This window comes from Typopeltis vanoorti, chromosome 7 (genome assembly GCF_054136105.1).
Source record: "Typopeltis vanoorti isolate ZY-2024b chromosome 7, IOZ_Tvanoo_1.0, whole genome shotgun sequence".
Taxonomy (NCBI): Eukaryota; Metazoa; Arthropoda; class Arachnida; order Uropygi; family Thelyphonidae; genus Typopeltis; species Typopeltis vanoorti.
The window spans coordinates 125,244,072-125,267,448 of NC_143555.1; the positions used below are offsets into that span (position 1 = coordinate 125,244,072).

At 36.8% G+C, this 23,377-nt stretch overlaps 1 protein-coding gene across 1 annotated transcript in view; it reads right to left on the minus strand.

Moving 5' to 3' along the window:
• Positions 1–3,734: 3,734 nt before the first annotated feature.
• LOC150105036 (2',5'-phosphodiesterase 12-like) overlaps positions 3,735–23,377 on the minus strand; it is a 71,077-nt gene continuing 51,434 nt past the window's right edge. The window contains exons 6-7 of the mRNA XM_090396111.1: positions 21,816–21,936; positions 3,735–4,056 (exon numbers count right to left, since the gene is read on the minus strand). Coding sequence (XP_090252237.1) covers positions 3,785–4,056; positions 21,816–21,936 — 393 coding nt within the window. The 3' untranslated portion in view covers positions 3,735–3,784. The remainder of the gene's footprint in view (positions 4,057–21,815; positions 21,937–23,377) is intronic.

A 23,377-nucleotide genomic window follows, 5' to 3' on the forward strand; every position in this document is an offset into this window, starting at 1 on the left:
GATAAACTTAACCTTCTTCATCATCGCATCAACTTTACATTAGAAAAAGAATCTCCACAGGGTATCTCCTTTTTGGATTTACACATCCAAAGAAAAGACAACGGTTCCATCGCCACGTCTGTCTCTCGCAAGCCTACATTCTCAGGTCACTACGTTCACAATTCTTCTGCTCATCATCCATCTCAGAAATCTGGCATTATTAAATCACTAGTTTCCAGGGCACACAAATTCTGCTCCTCTGAAGAATCTTTAAACCAGGAATTAGAAGTAATCAAAAATACAGCCATCCTAAATGGATATAATCCGAAAACAACTAAAAAAAATCCTCAGTCACTTCTCCACACATCAAACCAGATAAGAAGTCCATAGGATTCCCATAACTTACGTCAAAGGTATGGTTTAAAAAGACGAATGTGGTCTTGATATTCCGAGATGCGTTTCTGAACAGACCTACCTGTCTGTCCGAAGTAAGACAATTTGCATGAGCATGGAATTTCATAAATGCCAGGCAACATCAAAGGTGAGAGTTTGTCATTAGGAGAAGGTAACAAGTTGTAAATTTGGTTGATAGGTTTGTAAGTAGTGGCAAAATTATATTTCCTCATAATTTTAGAAAGACGTTTGGAGATTATGAGGAAATATAATTTTGCCACTACTTACAAACCTATCAACCAAATTTACAACTTGTTACCTTCTCCTAAAGACAAACTCTCACCTTTGATGTTGCCTGGCATTTATGAAATTCCATGCTCATGCAAATTGTCTTACTTCGGACAGACAGGTAGGTCTGTTCAGAAACGCATCTCGGAATATCAAGACCACATTCGTCTTTTTAAACCACAGAAATCTGGCCTCTCTCAACATGGAATTGAAAATCCAAACCATAGGATCCATTGGGAAAAGTCTAAACTTTTACACAGATCTTTATATAAACATGAACGTTTATATAAAGAAAGTTCTGAAGCCCTACTACACAGACCAAACTTAAACCGCAACGACATTCTTACTATTCCTAAAGTATGGGAAATTGTCATACAAAATTATGTTAAATAATATTTTTTTTTTTTACTTCTGTAGTACGTTGCGCATGTTTAATGAGATTCTATTGTAATCATGCACCCTAACTGTATGTTATTCCTATTATTGTTTTAAACTACTGTACTGATGATGTCCTAAGATACTTAGGATGAAATATTTACAATCAAATAATTTTCACTGTGGTTAATATGTGTGTTTCTTTTTAATTAATTTCTATAATAAAGTTGGCCTGGATAAGATAAATCGCTACACCGTGATACTGCTGGACTTTCAAGGTATCTGAATCCTATATGCATGCTGATCACTTAAATTGAATTAAATAGGGAAGAACATGAAGCATGATACAGATAAGAGGGTGGCTGATATATATAGACTTCAAAGAATCATATACAAAGGGTTACAATGTAGGAGAAGGCAGATCTGTTTAAGCAAGTGTTACCTGTCTCATCTTAATGAAGCAGTATACCTCACCTTTGTAATTTTACACCATTTCACCACATTTTCCTTTTCTTCTCTTCTTTTTGTACTTACCAAAAAAAAAAAAAAAAAAGGAGCAATCTATAACCTAAGTAATAAAACAGAGAATAATTGGTTTCCAGGTGATCAATCCCTTCTAGACCAACTGCCTCAAGTAGGTCTGTGTTACATTGGTTCATCATCCAGATATCCTTGGGTATATCCTAACACCTTCATATACAATCATGAAATCAAGAAGTCAATGTTATCAAAATAGAAGTAGAACAAAACAGTAGTAGAGAAAATTTTGTCTCTTCATGTTAAATGGTGAACAGTAGGGGGAGGGAGCATACCATTTCTGCTGAAATTTTTCATCTGTTAATCACTCTCTTTCTCTATGATCTTGAGAATCTTACTGTTCAACACAAGAAACCTTGTGTTGAACAGTAAGATTCTCATGGTAATATTATACGTTCCACTGAAATTTCTGGTCAAACAAAGCCGTCTTTCTTACTTTCCATAGGTGAGTGATATTTTAATTTGTTTATTACACCGATATTTATTCATTGATTCGTTTATTACAGACATCCAGATTCTGTCAGCTTTGCTCACTGGTGTGGGAAAATGTAGAAAGATCACTTTCTTAGGTGTTGGTAGAAGGGGGGGGGGTTCTTATTTTCTCATTGTCTTTCCAGATTTTTCTGAAGAAACATCTGGGAAAGACATGTCTATCCTTTGGCAAATGTTACATAAAGGATAACTGCTCCATTTGATGGCATGTATAAGATATAGGAGAGAGACAATGTAGGTGAAAGCAGATGACTAGTGGTGTGCCATAAGACTTTGTGACCAATCTGTTTTATTGTCAACACAAAAATGTTACTGGGGATCAATTGACAGAGCATATCAGTGGTTTTCTAGTGATAAGGAAGTTATTGTCATTTTGTGAGGTCATGATACATATACATCTGACACCTTAGATTTGGTTGCCTGAGTTTTTAGTTTACATGGGATATTGAGGTATATATCAAAAATAGCTAGTTTGGTGCCTGTGTACCTCATGATCATTTGCATGATGCTAGGTCTGCAGAAGAATGACAATTGTAGGTTACATTCTAGTTGCTAACTAAAGGAACTTTTCAACTTTTGTTGCTTTTTTTTTTTTTTCCACAGCTAACTCCAGATGTTTGTTCACTGGCATGGAAAGTAGAACTTATCACAGAAAAATCTCACTTTAAACTGCACAATTCAGAAAATTGGAAATGGTAAGACTTACAACACTACACATACCAGCCACTGAATTAGATACCTTTATGCAGATGTACGTAATGTCACTTATGCAGCATATATGCAAAATACTTGGTCATGTGCATCACCACGTGTTCTAGGCAACTATTTTAGAATGCTGTTGGTCAGTAATCATCAATAGTGATCACAATGGGAAACATAAACAAACTTTTGGAGTTCAATAAATTGCTTATTCTGGGTGCTTGTCTGGCTGGAGCCAAAATTTTGAAAGTTCACATATGATATCCTCAACAGCTACTATCCTTTTCTTATCTGACTTCTTTAGGCTTCAAGTCTCACATCCATAAGTCGCTGTTGGAAAAACAACTGCATCCAAAATCCTCAACTTTGTTCTCATAGAGATAGACCCATCCTTCCAGATTTAAGACAAGTCTCTGACTGTTGTTTTAGCCATTCCTAATCTTCTTCTGAACAGCAATTCTTCACATTAATAATGAATCCCAGGTACTCAAACTTGCTAACTTCCTCAATTCGTTCTCCATTAAGGTACACTTGTTTCTCAAGAACTTCCTATCTGTATCCTCTGATTAAACCAAGGATATAATTTCTTGGTTTAATTTTCAAGGATATTAATTTATAGTATAACAAAGTGGAAAAACTTTCAAATTTTATCTTTAATCCAGAGTATTTTAGTAATAAGGTGTGACACCTTTTGGCTACTGGATAATCAGAGCATTAGCTTACTTAACACTCCAACTAAAGGGTAGTTTCTAGGCTCTCAAAGAGTAATGTCTCACTACATCAAAAATCATTACAACAAACTCACTTACTATAATGGACATTTTTGCTAGTTTATATTTATAAAATACAAATGGATTTTTTGTACTTATTTCTATTTTATGTCTTGCATATTTCAGTAATCAACAAGTATGTCATATTATTTCATTCTTTGTAGAATAAATCAGTTTCTTTGTTTATGAAAGTCAGCATAATAAAACATAATTTTATTTATTTATTATTTTTTTATCCAATTAAAGCAAACCTATAAAATTACATCATTCCACTGTAAGGTTGATACTAATGATAAGTGATCTGATGGAAAGAGCACACTAGGCAAAGCAGTGTTCTGAATCACTTGCTCATGAGTAGGTAATGGAACAATTTCGGATACTTCAAGTTTACTTGTGTCATAGAATATATAATCCAGGCATCCTGAAAAATTAACAGTATAGTTTGTATAAAGAGGACACCCACAAGCACTGCCTAAAGATAAATTATGACTGATTGAAAGATCGAGCACTGTTTCTTCTTCATCTGGAAAATAAATGTTACAAAATAAGTTCTAAAGTGAATAAAGAATTCAGTCTAATGAAAATCATGCAAAAAAAAAAAAAGCAAAACACTATATATTTAGCAAGTTAACTGATTAGTATATCTCTATTATTCATAAATTCCACAGCGTTGTAAGAGTCATGTGTTTGCTTGCTTGAATATAAAAATGATAAAGAGATCCAAGAAACTATAAATAGAAATGATAAACAGATCCAGGAAACATTAAACAGAAATTACAGGTAGTCCTCGACTTACAATAGGGTTATGTTCCAACCTCTCCATCGTAAGTAAAGGACTTTTGTTAATTCTTGATTTGTTTGATTTCTGTTATAATATTTTCATAAATTAGGTTTCTATATAACTTAAAATGTTGAAAAATGTATAAACTTACATAAACATATATAGACATAAATAGACTAGGTCTACCTACTCCCTGATGAGACCTCAATAAAGGTTGAAACTGGTCTGGGTAGTGACCTTCTCTCATAATGTAGAACAGTAATACAGCTCCTAGGAGCTGGGTTTCACATTATGAGTAAATACCAAGAATAGTGATCGGAGCTTGCTCCACCCTTGCTATGAGTTGCCTCAGTGTTGCACTACCAAATGGGTTATGTGTTGCACTCTCCAGGTATTTGCTTACGCTTGGATTCGGCAAACTTTATATAGTTTCTATATTCGGCATGAAATTCTTTGAGTTTCTTATTCGGCTATAAAACAATATGGGATGCATATCCCTTAACTTTTAAATAATTTCACATCACCGAATTAAAGCCTTTGGCTCTTCATATAATTAGTAATTTATTAGGACACCTTCTTGGCAATTCTTATAATAGAGTATGTAAAGTTCTGTTCACTACAAACTTGGTATTTACTAGGTCTACCTACTCACTAATGAGACCTCAATAAAGGTTGAAACTGGTCTGGGTAGTGACCTTCTCTCATAATGTAGAACAGTAATACAGCTCCTAGGAGCTGGGTTTCACATAATGAGTAAATACCAAGAACAGTGATCGGAGCTTGCTCCGCCCTTGCTATGAGTTGCCTCAGTATTGCACTACCAAATGGGTTATGTGTTGCACTATCCAGGTATTTGCTTATGCTTGGATTCGGTAAACTTTATATAATTTCTATATTCGGCACGAAACTCTTGAGTTTCTTATTCGGCTATGAAACAATATGGGATGTATATCCCTTAACTTAAATAATTACATAAACATTTATAAATTATTTATTAGCACATACAAAAAATACATAAATACAAAATTAAGAAAGAAAAATTTAAGAAAAAATACATAAACACATATCAAAAATGGTGCACTTACTTTAATTTGAAATTCCTTTAGATAACAGTATTAGTTAACATAAACAAAAAAACTTATTAACAGTGTCTTTAATTAAACAGGTGAGTAACTGTCACTTATTTGGATGATATGGTTATTTCTCGCGATCAGGAGTATCTTTTTTAAATCAGAAAATTGTTTAATGTTGTCTGCTGGGTTTTTTCCCTTTTTTTCTTCATATATTTTGTGATAACATCTGACTGCTTCTTGAATTTGCTTTTCGACTTTGACGAAGCAATCAGTGTCTTGATCCATATTTTCGAGTAGCTGAAGTCCTCGATTTAATTTAGAAAATACTTCAGCTAATCCTTTTACAGTAAATTTTTTTAATGATTTCTCTTCTTCATCTTCCTCGTTATTCCTTTCTTCTACAACTCTTTTGTTTTGGAAAATTAACTTCTTCAAAATTCCTCGCATACATTGTTCCGATACTTCCTTCCATGAAGTTCCAATGTTCTGGATACATTGGTTATTATCGTAACTTTTCCAAAAATCGCGTAATGTTATAGCATCGTTGTCCATTGCTGTTATTGCTTGAGAAAATGTAGTTTTCAGGTAATATGTCTTGAATGTAGCAATCGAATCTTGATCCATAGGTTGAATCACAGCTGTTGTATTGGGTAGTAGATACATCACATTTATATTTTCATTCAAATTGCTGATGTGAAGAGGATGTCCTGGAGCATTGTCAAGCAGCAATAGAATTTTAAAAGGAATGTTTTTTTCAAGACAGTAGGCACGTACTTCTGGAATAAAACAATTTAAGAACCAGTCTTTGAATAAAACAATTGTCATCCAAGCCTTAGAATTACTACTGTAGTAAACCAACAATTTATTCTTGTCAATATTTTTCAAAGCTCTGGGGTTTTGTGAACAGTAAACAAGAAATGGTTTTAATTTAAAACCAACAGCATTTCCTCCAAGAAGAAGCGTAATCCTATCTTTAAATGCCTTAAAATCAGGAGCCGATGTAGCTTCTCTGTGAATGTAAGTTCATTCTGCCATTCTTTTCCAGAACAGTCCAGTTTCATTTACGTTAAAAATCTGCTCTAGCAAATAGCCTTCATCTTTTATCATCTCTTTCAAATTTTTCTTGAAAATTTCGGCACTTTCAAAATCGGAACTAGAGCTTCTCCCATTATTCGTATGTTATGTAAGTTAAATCGGCTTTTGAATCGATAAAACCAATCTTTACTACTGTTAAATGTATGCTCGCCATATTTATCTTCTTGTTGTTTCCTTAAATTGTCAAATAGGCTGTGCTTTTGTCTGAATCGTAAACAAACTGAGAGGAATATTCTTGTTGATTTGATCATCTATCCATATCATGAATTGGCCCTTCTCTGTTTTTCGTTAAAATTGTACATTTCATATTAACTGCCTCCATTATTCTTGATTTATCTTTTATGATGTTGAAACAGTTGAATGTGATAGTTTTTCTTCTCATGCTATTTCACCGACTTTCTTTCCTTTGTCATATGCTTTAATGACCTTCATTTTAATATCAAAACTTAAAGCTTTCCTCTCCTTCTTTTTTATGTTGGAATTTTCATCAGTAGTTTTACTTCTCTTACTGGACACGACAGGGTTACGACGAGATACAAAAATTGCAACGAGAGAAAAACGAACACTTCGACTGCTGATTAGCAACTAATGTGCCAAAGGCTGTGTTAAGTTAGAAGTGGATGAATCATAGCAGCAGCTATTGCATATAGGTGATAGGCTTTGATTGTCGACTAATGGCGATGCCGCAATGTGTATACAAAAGCAATCTGATATGTATATGTAGATGCTAGTGGCAAAGGTAAATTAGAGAATTTTTAATAATAATAATTTTGGCTGTCATAAGTGCGAATCATCGTAAATCGAGTCGTCATAAGTCGAGGACTACCTGTATAAGCAGATTCAAGAAATGACAAACAGAAATAATATGAACACATTGAAAACAAGGACCATATCTTGGAATCCCAGTAGAAAACTTTGAAGAAAACATTAATTCATTCAGCTAGGGATGCATATGGTGAAGTTGTCTGCATGGATTCTTGTAGAAAGGCTTATACGTTGGTAACACATGACTATTAAGGAATTCCTATATTTAAGAAAATATAGGAAGTATTTATTAAAAGTTTATTTTAATTAATATTCCAATATATGTTGTGAATTCCTTAAATAATTTAATAGTCATGTGACACAAGGCCTGCCAATATGGCAAACTGAAGCTGAAGATATCAAGGCAACCAAATTGTTTGACCTTCCTAAAATGCTGCCGGGATAATCAGGTAATCCAAAATTGTGTAAAATTGAAGCACTATTTCTCTTCACAGAAGGCTCTCTGGATTTATAACCGCACTAGCTTCGCCCTACTTCGAGAACAAATTACCGCTATGCGCGCCTTCTCTTAGCCGATGAAAACAAAGTTATTTGGGCACACGTGGTTCGCGTGGCAGAAAGCCACGCGAACCACGACTTTTGGATGATTCTCTATGACATCTCGTGCACTTCAGCAGCAAAAGAATTTGCAAAGATAAAAAGTCAACACATCAAAAAATTTGAAAATTTGAAAAAAAAAAGGACTCTACCTCCGAACCGCAACAACGTCTCAACATGTTAGTTCCATTACTCTGAAGCCTGAGGCACTCAACGCACTGGCACGTGGCCAATTTTGTCATATCTCCAAAGAAAATACCGGCCAAAGAAATAATGATTTAAATAGAATGTGGTATCCGCAACCTTCCAAACCATATCGCCAACAATATCAGACTGGATGTAGCCAGTTCTCACTAAAGCAAGACCACCAAAAACCAACATATCCAAAGATGAATATAAAGCTCTACAAGAAATGAAGAAAAACAAAGAAATAGTAACACCAAAGCAGATAAGGGAAATGCCACTGTGGTTCTCAACCAAACAGACTACACAGGTAAGCTTAATGCTTTATTGTTAGATCGGGCTGCCTACATCCCTATTGTGTATAATCCCACCAGCTCCCAAATTAGAACACTCCAAAGACTCCTTAAGAAGGTCACTTCTTGGCCTGTGGAAATTACCAACAAACTAAGACCTTTTAACTCTAGACCCCCCCCCCCCCGAATATATGGACTTTGAAAAATCCATAAAAAAAATGTGTTATTACATCCCATAGTGATTGATTCCCCTACATACAAATTAGCCAAACATTTAGCCAAAGCGCTCACACACTATACTGGCAACACACCATCACACATAAAAAACCCAGCTCACTTCAAAGCCAGTATAGAAAACCTCTCACTCCAACATACTGACATAATGGTCAGTTTTGATGTCTCCTCTCTATTCACAAATGTCCCACTCAAGGAAACCTTAGAGCTAACCAGAGCCAAATTTCCTTCTGATATCTCAGCCCTATTTTTTCAGTTCACAATGAACTCTGGCTATTTCGTTTGGCAAGGAAAATTCTACAAACAGATAGAGGGGGACAGCCATGGATTCACCACTCTCCCCATCCCTGGCCAACTTCTTTATGGAGACTTTTGAAGAGAAAGCCTTAAACTCTGCCCCACAAAAACCCACTATTTGGCTTTGATATGTTGATGATGTGTTCGCTATTTGGCCACATGGCTCAGATACACTCCACTTCTTCTTTACAAACATAAACAACCAACACCCCAGAATCCTGTTCACCTTGGGAAAAGAGGAAAACAACAATCTTTCCTACACTCTAATCACTCGCCAGCCTGATGGATCCTTGGTATTCTCTATTTACAGGCAGATACATTCACCAGCAATCCCTTCCCCCACAACAATATTGGGATATAAAAACACTATATAACAGGGCAAAATTAATCTGTTCAGATGACAATGCCCTAACCACTGAACTAAACTACATACTTAATACTTTCTTAGCCAATGGCTACAACCTCCAAAAAATATTAAAACCAGATAACCACAAACCCCCTCCTCCCTGCATAACAAAGATTACACTAAATCCATCACCATTCCCTATATCCGGGGAACCTCGGAAAAAATAACCAAAATCTTAAAAAAATATGACCTAACTTCATGTTACAAACCATATAAAAAATTGGCATCCCTTATCTGCTCCACCAAAGACTAACCACTTCCCCTAAACTTACCTAGGGTATACCAGGTCCCTTGCAGCTGGAAACTGTCCTACTTTGGCCAAACAGGCAGGACAGCAAATGTCAGGATTTCGGAACATAAAGACTACATTCAGTTTCACCAGTACAGTCACTCTGGGCTTGCAGACCACGCTCTAGATACCCGCCTCAGAATACATTGGAAGAAAGCCACGTTAATACACCGAAGCAAGTTTAAATATGAAAAATTATTCATAGAATCAGCCTCAGATCTAAAACATTTTCCAAACCTCAACAAATTTGAGGTTTGGAAAATTTGGGAAGCTTGCATCACAAGAACATCAGCCCAACAGCCAAGACAACCCAATATAGCCCGCTAGGGGGCACCATTAGGACTAGGAACAACAATAGTTTCTCTCTTCTGCCTCATTTGCTTTATGTAGTGCCTGCGTGCACATGTCATAGTTATATGTTCCCATTGAAGACGGCAATGTGACATTGCTAAAATATAGGAAGTAGTTATTAAAAGTTTATTTTAATTAATATTCGAGTATACGTTGTGAATTCCTTAAATAATTTAATAGTTATCTGCATGGATAGAAAACACAAGGTAGACAGACACAAGAAGTTAAAGAAGCAGTCCTGGAAAGGAAGAAAGCATTCTGAATTATCCTAGCAAATAACTAGGAAAATGACCTAAAAGAATACAGATAAAAATTAAGGCAGCTAAGCTATACGTAAAAGTAGCTAAACAAAAGTTTAGCTACTTTTACGTAATATGAAGACTTCAAATCTTCTAGGGCCATTGAAAAAACTTATAAAATGAAGGAAAGAGTACTGTAAAAGAACCAAAGATCATCCATCAAATAGACTGTTAAATGAAACAAGCACTGACAGAATAGTAGTAGAAAATACTCAAGAGGAATGGAAACAGGAGTACATATCAGTACTACCTGAAGCAGAAAAAGTTATCAAAAGACTGAAATGTGGAAAGGCAGCCAGAGTAGATGATATATGATAGCGCCTCCGTGGCGCAATTGGAAGAACGACGGCACATTGCGCCCTTCGATTGGAATAGGCCTAAGTTCGATTCTCATCGCGACGGGAGGAATCTTTATCTGGACGATTTCAATCTAAGGTGAGTTAGCCGATCTCATACGGAGGTAGCAGGGTTTTTTCTCCCAGAAATGCAGGTTTTTCATCTTGCATGCAGACAAATCGGCCCTTCAGAACACACGCAATTTACAGACAAAAAATACTAGTTGTGGTGGAGGTGAGCGGCAGATGGCGTTGATGGAGATGATTCGTAGTAGAGGTTCGGTGTAGTGGTTGAGACAGCTGTAGGTGTCCTCCTGCGATGAGTCTTCAGACTCCTTGGAGGTGTCAGGAATAGTAATAATAATAATATTCAATCAAAATACTCAAATATGGATGCTGAAAAGTTTTGCAGTTATCTGCACAACTCAGAAGGTTAAATTCCAGGTGACTTGAGCAGAGTTCTCATAGTTCCAATCTGTATAAAGGGAAATAAAACTGAATGTGAGAATTACAGAACAATTTCTCTGCTAAGTATTCCAAGTAAAATTTATACAAGCATATTTAAGAAGTGGCTAAGAAAAATTGAGGAAGAGAAGTTTGGAGAAAAAACAAGCTGGGTTCAGGCAAAAACAGAGGTTGTCAAGATCAAAGTTTCACTCTGGAAACAGTTGAGAAATGATGGGAACATAACAAGGATCTTTAGTTAAATTTTGTAGATCTGGAAAAGGCATATGACAAAGAGATAAGCATTTTAAATGCTAGAGTGATATGAGAGTAAATGGAAAATAATACAGAGCAATATTTAGTCAGCAGTTAGAACTGAAGGAAATACAGGAAAATAATTTGATGTAAAATCAGGTGTAAGACAAGGCTGCATTGTCACCCCTCTTATTCATCATTTATATGGATCTTTATGCAAGAAAGTGGCATTAAACCTGATATTAGAATCAAAGATATTAAACTTAGCTCTTTGCTTTAAGCAGATGGACTCCTACACAACACATATGGTGGAAGTCTTCAGGATTCTCTATCTAAATGGAATAACAATAGTAACAAATTTGGCATGAAAATCAGCAATAGAAGACCAAAATAGACAGTAACTTCAGCTGTATTCTTAATGGAGAACCTACATAACAAACAAAATATTTCAGCCATTTAGACACAGTTTTTAGTGAAAATGGCAAGGCAACAGAATAAGCAAAGCTGGTATGGGAGGGGGGGGGGTCACATGAATAAATTTATGTGGAATAAAAGAGTAAGTAGCTACAACACTAAACTAGCAAACAGTATACAAAACAGTGTTCAAACCAGTTATGGATCTGATGGTTGGTTAAAAATAAAGTGCTTAATTAAAAATCAGAGACCACAGGTATGAGAATTCTGAGAAAAATTAGGGGAGCAAAGTGATGGCATTAATGGCAAAACAACATTAAAAATAATGTTTGGAAGGAACTTGACTTTGTTATCATTCAGGAATGTTAGCAATACGGTCATTTAAACAGAATGTGAGAGGAGAGGTTAGCTAAACAAATGTTTTTGCTAGAATTGCAAGAAATAGACCTGTAGGAAGACCAAAATGTAAGACTCTTTATAATGTAGTTCTTATAGCTAACAGATAATTTAGAGGAAAACTGTCAATAGGAAGTTGGTAAGGACAGAAACATTTCATGAAGTGCCATCACAACCCACGAACTGACCTGACACACCCACCCACCCACCAGAAGGTATATAAATAGGAACCAAACCATTAAGATCTAGTGACAAAATCTGAAAAAATGTAAACTGACTTAGCCAAGACAGGATGTAAATTCTGTAAGTGTGAAATTACAAAAGGAAGTTAAGTAAAAAAATACTGCAGGAAAAGAAATTATACTGGAAGTTTTTGCTAAAAAATCAATGTCTACTCTGATAGGAATGGAGAAAATTGCAGATAAGTTATGAGTGCAGTTTAACAAAACTCATATGACAATTTTGAAAATAATGTGAAAAATGAATATCATGAAGGTGGTCAATGTTTCAGAAGCTATTAAGAAAGATTTAGAAATGGTGAAAGGAGTATAGAGCCTCCATAGCTCAGTAGCATAGACAAAGGTCCCAGGTCTTTCCCTTTGGTAGGAAAGACCTGGATTCGATTCCCATCCATGACATGAAGAACCTTTATCTGGTTCTTCATCTGGTTTTTTTTTCAAAAAAACCTGCAAACTCTGGTTTTTTGTCCCTCAGAGCATAATAGATTTAGTTTAATCCTTTATCCCAGTGAGAGCAAACAAAGTTTGCACCTGAAAATATCTTCAGGACTAAATATAGTGTTGTACTATCTTATCCAGTAAGTAGTGCAACACCAAGGCAACTCGTGGCAAAGGTGGAGCAAGCTACCAGGCACTTCTAACCCAGTATCTCCCATAATAATGCAAAACACATTTCCTATGTGGATATGTATACTGTTATGCATTAAAGGGATTGGCCATCTACCCAGACTAGTTTCGACCTTTATTGAGGTCTCTTCAGTGGGAGCCAGGCCCAGAGCTGGAGATACCAGGCAGAAGCAGTAGCAAGTCATCTGTGCCTATGGGAGTTGCCAAAAGGTTTATCACCTTTTTTAAAAATTACTCTGGATTTAGAGAAAGATGTTGAAAATTTATTTATCACTAGGTTAGACTATAATAGATTTAGTTTAATCCTTTATCCCAGTGAGAGCAAACAAAGTTTGCGCCTGAAAATATCTTCAGGACTAAATATAGTGTTGTACTATCTTATCCAGTAAGTAGTGCAACACCAAGGCAACTCGTGGCAAAGGTGGAGCAAGCTACCAGGCACTTCTAACCCAGTATCTCCCATAATGCAAAACACATTTCCTATGTGGATATATGTATATACTGTTATGCATTAAAGGGATTGGCCATCTACCCAGACTAGTTTCGACCTTTATTGAGGTCTCTTCAGTGGGAGCCAGGCCCAGAGCTGGAGATACCAGGCAGAAGCAGTAGCAAGTCATCTGTGCCTATGGGAGTTGCCAAAAGGTTTATCACCTTTTTTAAAAATTACTCTGGATTTAGAGAAAGATGTTGAAAATTTATTTATCACTAGGTTAGACTATAATAGATTTAGTTTAATCCTTTATCCCAGTGAGAGCAAACAAAGTTTGCGCCTGAAAATATCTTCAGGACTAAATATAGTGTTGTACTATCTTATCCAGTAAGTAGTGCAACACCAAGGCAACTCGTGGCAAAGGTGGAGCAAGCTACCAGGCACTTCTAACCCAGTATCTCCCATAATGCAAAACACATTTCCTATGTGGATATGTATACTGTTATGCATTAAAGGGATTGGCTTGCTGACTTGCTACTGCTTCTGCCTGGTATCTCCAGCTCTGGGCCTGGCTCCCACTGAAGAGACCTCAATAAAGGTCGAAACTAGTCTGGGTAGATGGCCAATCCCTTTAATGCATAACAGTATACATATCCACATAGGAAATGTGTTTTGCATTATGGGAGATACTGGGTTAGAAGTGCCTGGTAGCTTGCTCCACCTTTGCCACGAGTTGCCTTGGTGTTGCACTACTTACTGGATAAGATAGTACAACACTATATTTAGTCCTGAAGATATTTTCAGGCGCAAACTTTGTTTGCTCTCACTGGGATAAAGGATTAAACTAAATCTATTATAGTCTAACCTAGTGATAAATAAATTTTCAACATCTTTCTCTAAATCCAGAGTAATTTTTAAAAAAGGTGATAAACCTTTTGGCAACTCCCATAGGCACAGATGACTTGCTACTGCTTCTGCCTGGTATCTCCAGCTCTGGGCCTGGCTCCCACTGAAGAGACCTGTTTGCAGCAGCCCCGAGAGAAAGCTCCATGTTCCAGTCCTTCTTCAAACCTGTTCCAGCGGATTCCAGCAACAGTTTAGGTGAACCGAGAAGAGAGCTCCGATTGAAGTCGTGCCTTGGTAAGATTCCTTTGTTCTTTTTTGTGGTTTTTTTTTTAGGCCTATACACGGCATTCTGCTACTTTATAGGAAAGGAATAGACTATCCTTGGAAAGTCTTCTTCCTTTCTTTGTCTTCAAGTAATGTCTTCGGTTTTACCAAGGGTAAGAACCCTCGGGTTCGAAATTGATGCTAATATTGAGAAGCGGACGTTTGCGACGACTATAATTAACTATGTTGGGGCAGACAACATTTCTGGCTTTACCCCTTACGGGGGGGGAAGGTTTCAAGTTGTATGTACTAACATTGCAACTAGAGAAAAATTACTGACAGGAGTCGAGTGCCAGGGAAAAGTTTTTCATCCTTTTGTGGTAGGAAGTCTTTCCAAAAGTGTAAGAATAGATCGCTTCCCACTAGAATATCTCGAAGAAGACACTGACATCATAACTAAAGTCTTCTCGAAATGGGGAGCTGTGCGTGATATAAAAATTGGCACGGACGCTGACTTCCCTCAGTGGAAGTCAGGTGAAGTCACCTTTTCCATCATGATGAAGGCAGAAATTCCGAATTTCGTCAAGATAGGATCGGCCAGGGTAATGGTCAGCTACCCTGGCGTAAAGCGACAGTGTTTTAAGTGCGGTGCCCTCACGCATCTCGGGGCTCAGTGCCCGAAAATGAAATGCAGGAACTGCCTGACAGCGGGCCATACATTGCAGAATTGCCAGTCGGCCTGCTTAAAATGTGGTAACACAGACCATAAAGTGGACACCTGTCCAAGTAGAAACCATGCAGAAAGAGTGGGAGGTACTATTACGCCCAACACTGCAACACTGGAAAACAATATCAGTGGTATGGAGCAGAACGACTTCCCAACCCTGGAGGCTGCACATGAAAGGGCAGCAACAAAGAATCACACCGCCACATCGCAAAATGAAGTAACAGAGAAACCGACAGGCAAAATTGTAGAAGCAGCCAGGAAAGACACAAAGCATGAGGAGCCAGCCAACGACCAAACCACCGCCACAGAAAATAAACAGAAACACCAGCAGGAAGGTCCTATCATGGTAGTTGAAAAAATAACAGAAGAAGAAACAGTAGAAATGGAAATTCATAGCGAAGAAACCACACAAAAAAGGCCAGGCAGCCCTGAAGAAGGGAATGTAAAAAAACCAAAACCAGGGAGTCCGGGCATAGCTGAACCTGGAAAGGTAATAGCAGAACCCACAAAGTACCCTTATGCAAAAGCCAATGCGACAATACTACATCTACTAAAAGACTTCCCCGAGGAAGAGAAGGCTTTACGAAATGGTATAGAAGCATTCGGGGATATCCTACTTATCCTCACAGGGAAAAACGGGCCTAAAGTGGTAAGCGCAGAGTGGAACGATATGTTTGTTGAAGACATAGACGAAATCACTCCAGAACAAATCGAAGAATTTATTGATGCAAAGGATGACACAGGAGCAGCATTGTACAGAGGCCTAGGAATGTTAAACTATTCCCGCAGAGAAAAGTTAGCAGATCACATCCTCAAAACCCACAACAACAGAAAGCAGGAGGATGTAAGCCTTGCTTAACAGGCAGACAAGTCAGTAGATTCGTCGTACTGAGCGACCAGACTCAGGAGGGAAAAAAAAAAAAAAAAAAAAAAAAAAAAAAAATCCCTTTTTCTCTTTCCATTTCAGATTAGAATTTTTGTTATGAAAAGGTATTTGTCTATTCCACAGGAGGGGGTACCCTGAGAACCTGGGCTGCGAAGGCCTACATCGAGGCGGTGCAGCTCCTTGTGAGCTGCATCACTCAGGCCAGGCTCTTCCCCCGCTCTTCTGGTCATTCAGTTTGAAATTCCGAAATTCACCTAGTTTCTTATTTCTTTGGTTCTGTCTTACAAATTGTTATATGTACGTTTTAATGTCATTTACCAGTTTCCTTTTTCATGTGTTGCTTCTTTCATTTGTTTTTCCCCCGCTTTCCTCGGGCGGTCATCTGAAGAGGTGACTGACCGAGGAAAGCTGAAAAGAACGGATGGAGGGAGATAATGTCGGAGATCTGCTTGGTGCTGACATTTAAGTCAGGCCAAGTAGATCGACTGAGGCCTCTTAACTATCTACTACTATCCACTCTACCTTTCTCCTCCTCTCTCACTACCATGCTGACTCTCAGCACAACTTTTTTTTTTTTTTTTTTTTAAATCTAAAGAGGCCAGTGATGAAAGGCATGAACTCCCATTCGACCTCAATAAAGGTCGAAACTAGTCTGGGTAGATGGCCAATCCCTTTAATGCATAACAGTATACATATCCACATAGGAAATGTGTTTTGCATTATGGGAGATACTGGGTTAGAAGTGCCTGGTAGCTTGCTCCACCTTTGCCACGAGTTGCCTTGGTGTTGCACTACTTACTGGATAAGATAGTACAACACTATATTTAGTCCTGAAGATATTTTCAGGCGCAAACTTTGTTTGCTCTCACTGGGATAAAGGATTAAACTCCCTCAGAGCAGACAAACTGGCCCTTAGGGGATGTAGCAGATCAGGAGCCGACTGCATTAATTCATTGTAAACCCCTCATTAGGAAACTCTACCGATCCTAAGGGATAGGTGAGAAGGGAAGGGAAAGAAGTATTAAATAAAGGAGTCAATGATCATAAAATTCATGTAAAATCTGAAAATAAGACTATTCTGGATATGGAGTAACTACTTAAAAATATATATATATATCACGTGAAGTCCTGTTGAACAGAATTCTATCTCAGAACTGTAATTCTGCAGTCTCTAATCTTCAAAAAAAAAAAAAAAAATCAGCTAACGCCTTTTAATTCCTGTATACGGGGAGTAGGTGAGGCCATTTAGCCCTATCTAACTTTTGGAGACTGAGTGGGCAGTTCAATCTCCACTGGTACCAATCAGAGACAGATGACCCAAGGCTATCACTAATTAAATGGTACTCAGTGAAGAGAGACGGCTCAAATGTGCTGCCATCTCGTGGTCCCTAACACAATATATTTAATGTCTGAAATAATGTGGGTTCTACGGTCGATTTTCTTGAGTTTACAGGATGAAAAACCCAAGTTTCTGGGAGGAAAAACCTGCTTGCCCGTGCCAGAGATTGACTAACTCATGAAATGATCGAAAAAAGGCTTAGAAAAATTTCCTCAAGTTGCCGACTAGACTCGAAACCAAGTCTTCCTTCGTGCGGCCAAGCGCCGTGGTTGGCAAACGCCACATCCACTGAGCTACACAGGCTCATCTCTAATCTTTGATGAACTATTTTATTTCTAATCCAATTCTCAGATTGTAAATTAAAACTGGTTTGAACATTATTTTGTATACTGAAGAAAGTCTTTATCTCACTAGTTGCATTTTTTTCTTGTTCGATAGAAAGTTATTCAACTGGCTTTTCAGAAAATGAGTTTTACTTACTCTGTAATCTATTTCCATATTTAATCTGCTAATTTCAATAAAAACTGTGCCTAATTAAAAAATAAAATAAATAAATCAGCTAATGCCTTTTATTCCCTTATAGGGAGTAGGCGAGTTCTTTATACCCTATCTAGCTTTTGGAGACTAAGAGGCAGTTCAGTCTCCACTGGTAGCCAATCAGAGATAGCTGACCCATGTCTATCACTAATTATAGACAGCTACCGATGAAGAGGCTGGGAAACAAGTGCTGCCATCTCTTGGTACCTAGCCCTAACAGGATATGTTACTGTCTGAAATAATGCGAGTACGACGGTTGATTTTCTTGATTTTACGGGATGAATAACCTGAGTTTCCAGGAGGAAAAAACCCACTTGTCCATGCCAGAGATTGACTAACTCGGGAACCGGTCGAAAATAAGCTTAGAAAAAGTTCCTCCACTCAGCGATTAGACATGAACTTAAGGCTGACTTCAAGCGACCAATCACAGAGGACGCAAGTGCCACTTCCACTAAGCTACACAGGCCTTCATAGCTGAAATATTTTACCTGTACTATAGTTTTCCAGTGAGAATGCAATATTCCAGTGAAATGCTATTTTTATATTTCTACCATTTATTATTATTATTTTTTTACATGACACCTCCAGGAAGTTTAAGGACTCATCATAGGAGGGGGACTCTTCCTTGCTAAATACATTTCATCCTCTCCACTAATATTTAATTCTCCTACTATGACACTACTACCATCAACACCATCTTCTACCCATCACCACCAATAACAGCATTTGTTGTCTGTAAACTGCATGTGTTCTGAAGGCCGATTTGCCTATATGCCAGATGAAAAACCTGAGCTTATGGGAGGACAAACCCTGCTATTTCCATGTGAGATTGGCTAACTCACCTTAAATTGAAAAAGCCCATATAAGGATCCCATCATCATGATGAGAATCAAACCCAGGTCTTTTCCAATCAAATGATTTTTTATTTTTATTATTATTATTATTATACAAACACTTCCATGGAGTCCGAAGACTCATTGCGGGAGACCCAATCTATCCACACAATGTCCTACCTCTTCTTGAACCCATTAACAGAAAAAGCACTCACAACTGACTCTGGCAACTGATTCCACTCATTCACCACACCTTTATTCAACTTCCAGGGATGACCCCCTTGTTCTGGTCCCTCTAGCCAAATGCTGAAACATTTCCCCTGCATCTATCCTATAAAATCCATTAAGCAACTTAAATGTTTCTATCATATCCCCTCTTTTTCTGCTATCAACCAACTTCTGCAATCCACACACCTTCAATCCATCCCCTTAGGGCACATTCCACAGGCCACTCACCATCTTGGTCACTTACCTCTGAATCCTCTCCACCAATTTCTCATCCTCAAGAAATCCAGGGGACCAGACTTGAGCACAGTAATCCAGATGTGGGCATATCAAGCCTTATAAAGAGGAATTACAACCTCCTTATCTCTACTTGTTAATGTGTTTTTCATTAGCCAAGTAATCTTATGTGCTAGCTTAGCAACTTTAGCAATATATCTTCTAAACTTTAACTCTTTGTCTATACCCCCCCCTCCCTAAATCTCTAGCTTCATCTATTTCCTGGAGTACAGTGCCATCAATGTGATAAATGGCTTGTAATCTATTTAGCCCAAAGTGCATAACTTTACATTTCTTGACATTAAACTGACACCCATTAACTCTTTTACCCATACTCACAGCCTATTTAAATCATTCTGCAAGTTCTGCACATTGGCTCGATTACTATTACTCTACCTAATTTTGCATAATTAGAGAACAACTGAATATTTCATTTCGGGTTATTTCCTATATCATTTATGTACAAGTTAAACAGGAGTAGTCCTAGTATTGAACCTTGTGGCACACCACTAGTTTGCCTGGATTCTGGTCATCCATATACCACTTTTTGTTTATATGCCCAGCAGCCACTCTCTTATCTACATAATCAGTGTCATATCCATCCCCATTTGTTCTAATTAGTGTACTAGAGTTCCAAGTGGTATTCTGTCAAATGCCTTTGCAAAATCCAGCAAAATCATTGCGTAGCCATTTCCTTTATCCAACTCTGATATAACTCTCTTATAAAAAGATAGTAAATTACTAAGGCATGACCAACCATTCACAAAGATATGTTGACCCTCATACAGTATCATATTTTTATCTACCCATTCTTGAATTCTCTTTTTCACCAATTTTTTTAATACTTTTACCACCATGCCTGAGATACGACTGGTCTATAATTTGCTACTGCAGTCTTAGAAACTCCCTTATGCAAAGGAATAATTTTGCCCTCTTTCCATTCCCTTGGAATTCTACCAAAGATGAGACTTAAATTAAAGAGCTTAGTCAAAGGCATTGCCAGTTCTCTTGAACATTCTTGTAAAATCCTAGCTGATATCCCATCTAATCCCACAGCTGTATTTACATTGAGATTCTTCAATATCATAATGACCTCCAATATATATATGCTTGCAAAGTGGTCACTCAGTAACTCTACTATTTTATCTGCTTCCATCTCCTCGTGACCATCATCACTCATTAAGGTTAATCTTCCTCTTACTTGCCACAGAATGAAAGAACGCTTTGGGATTTCCTTTAGCTTACTTGGCTAAATTCTTCTCATAATCTGATTTTGCCTTCCTTGCCATGCTGGTCACCTTTCTCTTTATATACCTTCCACAGCATTTTCTTCTTCTGCAGCTCGTGCTTAATGATATTATTCATCATTTTATTACTCATTTTTGTAATAAATGTCTTAAAGCAGTTATTCAATTTAGTTAATGTCTGAATCTTTAATGAGGACAGTACTGGATTTATACTGAGTATATCATCTCTCAGAGAAAGCAATGAGCTGGGTTTAATATCTCTGATACTGATATTAGGTTTGAAGCTAATTTGCTCCATGTGATTCACAGAGATAATGAAAATAGTAGGACAGCATATACTCTTGTCTTACTCCTGATTTTACATCAAACCCCCTTGATTCTTCCTATACATCTTTCTGCTTACAAATCAAGTATTGGCTAATATATTTATACTGCTTAGTATAATGTTCCATTAAAAATGCCATATAACACAGTAGTGGTCTCACACTGGGTGATGAAATTCATTTCCTACAGCTATCTAAAGACATCCACAGTTATTCTTGCCATCAATGGATTTAAACATCCAGCCTGTTGGTTGGAGAGTAGGTACACTTAACCTAGAAATCAAATGACATAACATTGACACACAGGCTCATTTGCATGCATCTATCACAGACTGTGAACTAGATTGGGATAACACTACCAGAAGAGCAGTTAGAGTCTACTGATGTGATCAGATTATAAGACAGTGAACTGGAACCAGCTATTAAAGATGTGATATAAAGGACTCTGATTATACAAAGCACTACTAGTTAAAACAATTAAACCATAACATATGAAAATGTCATTAAAATTCCATCTGCGAGTTACATCTCATGGCCCACATCATTAAGATTAACTACTCTATCACTCTTTCACAGGTACTCATTATGCAGAAACGTCTATATATATAAAAAAGTTCCATCCTTAATGATTTTAACATTTTGCTTGAAACTTAAAAATATTCAATTTTCATTATTTTAATGCTAACCATGAAAAATATTCCACACAAATTCATACCAGAAAAGATTAATGAGAGAGGGTAAGTTACACGAGAGTCTGAAAATATGAGATTCATAAAGTTTATACTTTGAAATATTCTTCACCACATAGCAAGTTAGTTTTAATACAAAAATATATTAGTAAAAATTTAAATTTAAAAAAAAATAAATGAAACTTCTGGAATACAAAAAAAAATGGAATGAAATGAAATCATGATTTTAACATCACTGCATTCAAAAAAATAAAAAGAAAAGAAAAGAAATAAATAAAACTTACTCCTCATTGAATCTGCATACTGCTGAGGTACTGGACCTTTAGTCACTAACTGATACACTTCAGAATTTGGCCCACTGTTGAAGTCTCCACAAAATACTGTGGCCATAATGACAGAAGTATCCTAATAACAGAAAAAAGTTGACACAATGTACTGAAAAAAAAATAGTAAAACGGTATCAAAATCTTTTTTTTTTTTTAAAGACACATTCTTTATGAATGTTTTTAGAGCTACAAGGTAGGCAGAAAAAACATATTATGCCATGTTTATTTTGATATATAGATTTCTTCTCAATTTTAGCAGTAAAATGCCAGCCTGGTTGGCCAAGTGATTAGCTTATCTGCTTTCCAGCCAAAAGGCTGCAGGTTCGAATCCTGCTGTGGCCATGAATGTTTGTGATTGTCTGTGAAAATACTAGTGGTGGTGGGCAGTAGTGGGGTTGGTGTAGGTCAGTGGTTCCCAAACTTATTTGGCTTACCACCCCCCTTTTCCAAAAAAAAATTTATTCAGCACCCCCCCCTTGGAAATTACTTTCCAAGACCTGACCAGCTCTACTTGATAGATATAAAAGAAAATCGTATGAAAATTGGATCAGCAGTTCTTGAGTTTTAGGTGAACAGAAACAAATTTGCATTTTATTATGCATCTAGTAGAGATTTTTGAAGTTTGGAAATAAGATACCTTGGAACTGAAATTTTAAAACTATTTATTGAAATCAACAAAAGAAACATAAATTGCACATAAACATAGGACAAGTTGGAGCTGAAAATTTAATAACACTATTAAAATTAAGAAAACAAACGAATTGCAAATTTGTAAAAATTGCACATAAAATAGCAAATAATGATCAGTAATATTAAAAACAATCCTAATGAGAAGGATGCACCTGGTGTGCTGCTACCAATTTATCAATATTTGGCTCTATATTTTTCAGCAGCATTCTTAAATCACCATGATCAACTATATGCAGTTGGTTTCTTTTTTCAGTTAAAAGATTTGTGACTGCACTGAACCCACATTCCACTAAATATAAAGATGGAAATGCAATTAAAAACTTTTTTACTACAGCCCACAATCCAGGATAAAGTATGGGCATCTGCTTTTGCAACCAGAACTGTTGTTACCCATTTTTGAGTTTTAATTTCAATTCCTCATTTGTTGTTACTTCTATCAGTTCTTATTGTTATTGTAAAGATTCTTCTGTGTTTGTACTTGAAACCAGATTCAAAACCCAATCAGGTATTTTCATTTCAAGAATATCTTTAAATCATTGGCTGAAATCACAATGGAGAGCCTCCAAGTGCTGACAATAGCTGAGCACGTCTTCATCACATTTTTCCACTATTGATAGATTTGGAAACTGGCTGAATTCTCCTTGTCCTAAGTTTCATTTGTACAGGACAAGTTTTAACATAAATGCAGAAATAACAGCTTTTGTTTTTTATTAATCTTGGAGCTGTAGATTTGTTTCATTAAATTTGTCAAACAAGTCGGTCAAATAAGTTATGTCACTTTTGAAATTAATCAAGTTGGCTTGTAAAGAATCATCTCTGTTTTCTAAAAA